Source organism: Chenopodium quinoa, unplaced genomic scaffold (assembly GCF_001683475.1).
Source record: "Chenopodium quinoa cultivar QQ74 unplaced genomic scaffold, ASM168347v1, whole genome shotgun sequence".
NCBI classification, from domain to species: Eukaryota; Viridiplantae; Streptophyta; class Magnoliopsida; order Caryophyllales; family Amaranthaceae; genus Chenopodium; species Chenopodium quinoa.
In genome coordinates this window covers 733,213-737,347 of record NW_018742206.1, presented here as the reverse complement: position 1 = coordinate 737,347, position 4,135 = coordinate 733,213, and the positions used below count along the sequence as shown (strand labels likewise).

At 31.5% G+C, this 4,135-nt stretch overlaps 1 protein-coding gene across 1 annotated transcript; it reads right to left on the bottom strand.

Moving 5' to 3' along the window:
• Nucleotides 1-550: 550 nt before the first annotated feature.
• Nucleotides 551-2,767, bottom strand: LOC110733591 (gibberellin-regulated protein 1-like). Its single transcript, XM_021913660.1, has 3 exons — nt 2,599-2,767; nt 1,116-1,155; nt 551-1,006 (listed from the first exon to the last, which is right to left on the bottom strand). The coding sequence occupies exons 1-3, from the start codon at nt 2,674-2,676 to the stop codon at nt 825-827; spliced, it is 300 nt and encodes a 99-aa protein (XP_021769352.1). The 5' UTR covers nt 2,677-2,767; the 3' UTR covers nt 551-824.
• Between the last annotated feature and the right edge of the window lie 1,368 nt (nt 2,768-4,135).

Sequence of the window (4,135 nt, the reverse complement as noted above, 5' to 3'; positions counted from 1 at the left end):
TGTAATAAAAGGGCAATTATAATTTCTCCATCAAATTAACAAGGGAATGTATAACTCGCCCTCTTTGATCGATTTATGTCGCCCTCTTTAATCTATTTTCTTGTAGTGAAAGGGTGTGTTGCTAGTATAAAAATAAATAAATAAATAAATAAGGGAAAGTATTTAGCAATATATGTTATGATAAGATATGTTTCTATTATGTTAGTAAAAAATATGGTCAAATATAATTCATGAATAGTGAAAAAAAAAAATCAACGTTTTAGATATTGTGAGATGGAGGGAGTAATTTTTTTTTTTTTTTTAAATCACCCATTTACGAATTTTAACATTTCTATTTAGCATATGCCTCATAGACCGATAGGAAATCAAGTGCATATGTGTAAGTGTCTAACTAGAACTGACAATCTCATAACATATTAAAAAAAAAAAAAAAAAAAGGACTTTCAAAATCATTAAACCAAAAATGAAGTTCGAAACTTCGAAAGTGATATAAAACAATCCGAAGTTGGTTCATTAACTTAAAGAGAGATTAAAATAAGGAGGCCAAAGATCCATTCACAATAGTTTGACAATAATTTTATTATATTCGATCATTCACAATAGTGAACGTATACAATAATTAAATAGCATTACATACATACAATGATACAATACTCAATCAACAAAAGGGAAAAAAAAAACATAATACAAAAGAGAATAAGATATAATAGGACATGAAAGTGATAGGAGAAGCAAGTAATTTGAGCTCAACTTAGAAAAAGTACGTAGTAACACGAGTACATTACACGGGTTTGGAGTTGAGCTATCATTTTTTCAGGGTAATTTTAAGGGCACTTGCGTTTGCCACCGTGGGTGGTCTGGTTGTAGTAGCAAGCACACATCTCTTGGTTACCGGAAGTACCCGGTGGCACGCACCCGCAACGAGCACAGCAAGTTCCACAAGCCCTGTGGCATAGGTTTGGCCTTCGGCTTAACTGGCACCTAGCCAAACATGCTGCTCCACAATCTACACCCATAATAATCACATATATAGTTAATTATTGTAGCTCAATTATGTTAAGAGTAATTAATCCTAATATCATTTGTTAAATAAATATGTTTGCATGAATACTTACTTATGCCAAGAAGAGACCTCTTTGGACCGTAACTCTCAGTCTGCATACAATAAAAAGTGGCACAAAGTAAGTTCCAAATATGAGTATGTAGCAATTTTTTTTTTTTTATTATTTTTTTTTTTTTAAAGAGTATTTGTAGAATAGTATAAATGCATGGACATGGACATCGCTTGCCTTAGCAAGTTAGCAAAGGACCACTCTCACGCGGCCGCGGTTGCAAACCCGAACCGCCGGCCATGTGGAGGCTAGGGGGTTCTCAATGGTAGTTACCCCTATGCTTCCTAAGGCCAGTACGTGTTTTCAATGGTCCTACCGTTTCAATAGATGTACCCATTTTAAAAATGAAATACCCACTTTTTTTCCGTGTAACTGTAGTACTTAATTCTCTAAAAAAAAAAAAATAAGAGTCGGCAATAAACTGATACATCAAACAAAAAAGGGATTGATGTAACCTGAATTTATTTATTATATGGTACGAGAGGAGTATTTTTCAGTTTTTGATAAACTTGAGCTATTAATGACTCTAATAACACTTGTTAGTATAAGATTGTAATTTAATGGTATTATGTTAGTACCAATAAAACAACTATTGATACTAACAAACCATTTTGAGATTATTAATAATAAGGTACAAGTATTATGATATTATAATTACACCATTTAAGCACAATTCTATACCAAGTATGGACTCGAGTTATAAGTTATTAGAGGCATAAAATTCCCTGTGGGGGGAGTCAAGTCATGACTCTATGCAAACAATATGCGGATAAATAAATGTGCCCCTAAAACAAGTTAGGGTCACATATCATTGGCTTTATTCTTTTTTGGTAGATTCCACTCCAATAAACTTTGCATTCGTGTATGTGGAAAAAACAAATACTGTGTATACAGCCAAATAATTAAGAGTCCCGATCAGTGGAGAATATATCACCAATAATTTAGTATATTATAAAGTATTAATATATTTATATATATATACTATATTCTAAAGAAAATGTTTTAAGTGAGACAAATATAATTGATGTTCCTGTCTTTTACTTATCATCATGGACAAGTAAGGTACTAAGAATAAGACACAACAAACCCAAACTTGAGCAACATTAGTAACTTGTCAAGTCATCGATCATATCCTAATTATGGTAGAAATTAGAGTGAGCTAATAGTGTTCTTTTAATAAATTGTTTAAAATAATTGATTGTCATGTTTATAAAAATATGAATGATGAATATAGCATAAAATATGATTTTATCATAGTATAAATGAAGATTATTACGTGTTATATATGAATATAATATCTATATGATGAAAAAATATCTAGTTATATGCTATAAAAAATAAACATTTTTAAGATCGATAAATGTTTTACAAGGAATGTATATGTAAGCACGGATAGATGTTACAATAGTTATGACAATATTGTAACGCCTATCAAGCTCAACTCTCAAATACGTACATACTAAAGAATGACTATAAAGAATCTTACCACTACGTGAGCTTCGGCTACATGAAGAAGAAGAAAAGAGAGGACAAAAGTAGCAACAATAAGCTTAGAAAAGGCCATTGCTAAGAGAAATAATTTGTATAATTAAGGTGAGCAAATTACTTTGTAAGTAATTTATATTAGAGTTGAGTGAGGAAGAGAGAAGTAAGAAGGGTTGTATTTATAGGGCATGAAAATGATGCTTATATGCCCATGCAAGAGAGGATACAGCTGCCAATTGAAAGCTAAGCACACCATAATTTAAAAATAAATAAATAATAATACAAAAACAAATTAAAAAGTATGTGAGTTTTATGGGTGAAAAGTAAAGAAAAAAGTAGGCATATGACAAAAAGTTCTAGGAGGTTCTTAAATGAATACAAGTATAAAAGTTAAGCAGCCTCTTACCAACTTCTGGTGTTCTAAATTAAGTCTAGTCTAGAGAATCAATTAAAGTGACTCTAATAGTATTAAAGTAGTAGAATAGTAGTTTCTTACAACTCTTATCATCTCTTATTACGTGTGATTTTTTTTTTTGGATAAAAAGAGTCAACGCACTATAGCTAGGTAGAAGCCAATTATACTAGCCAACCCTATGATATACAATTATATCCTGTTGTTCTCTCTTGCTTAGGTTGCTAAATTCAATTAATTTAATTATTGGTTTGCTTTAACCATTATAAGGATAAAGCTAATCATTGTTGATAACTAATCCGATTTTTAAAATAATTTCTCCATATTGTAAGGGCATACTACTTTTGGCTTAATTTTATTTTTCTACTATTTAGAATTTGATTTAGCTTTTATTAAATTAAATCATCACAATGTAAATGGCCGAAAACCCCTAAAATTGTCCCTATTTAGAATTTCGCCACATTTCTAACTTTAGCAGTTCAATTTTTATCTTGTTTAATTCCTAAATCCTAATTTATTGGATACTAATAGCTGTTGTGAAAAATTACTACGTATACTATCTCTTTTCAAAATTAGCTAGCTAAACTAAGGTGCCACTCACAACTTTAGAATCCATGTTTTACGTTCATAGTACTCCGCATCCCTTTAGACCTGCACAAAGTATTGGGTGCGGCTTGCCCACCCAATGTTTCGTCAGTCGAAACTCAAGAAAGTTCCAGATCACCGTCATCTTCTTGCGATGAAAAACAAGTTTTATCCCGACAACAAGTTGGTGGTGGTTACGAAGAAGGAGAGCAGCGAGGTCATCCATGGCGGAAGAGAGAGAAAGCTTGAGATTCTCGGATTTTTTGAAAAATGCCCAAAACAAGTTATACATATCCTCCATTGGCTGGATGATATCCTCTATTGTCTATATGATATCATGGTTGTATGATATCCTCTATTAACTATATATATATGATATCGTTTATGATTGTGTCTATGATATCCTTTAATGGGTGGATGATATCCTCTATTAGATATATGATATCATGGTTGTATGATATCCTCTATTAGCTATATGATATCGTTTATGATTATGTCTATGATACCCTTTATTGGTTGGATGATATCCTCTATTGGCTAT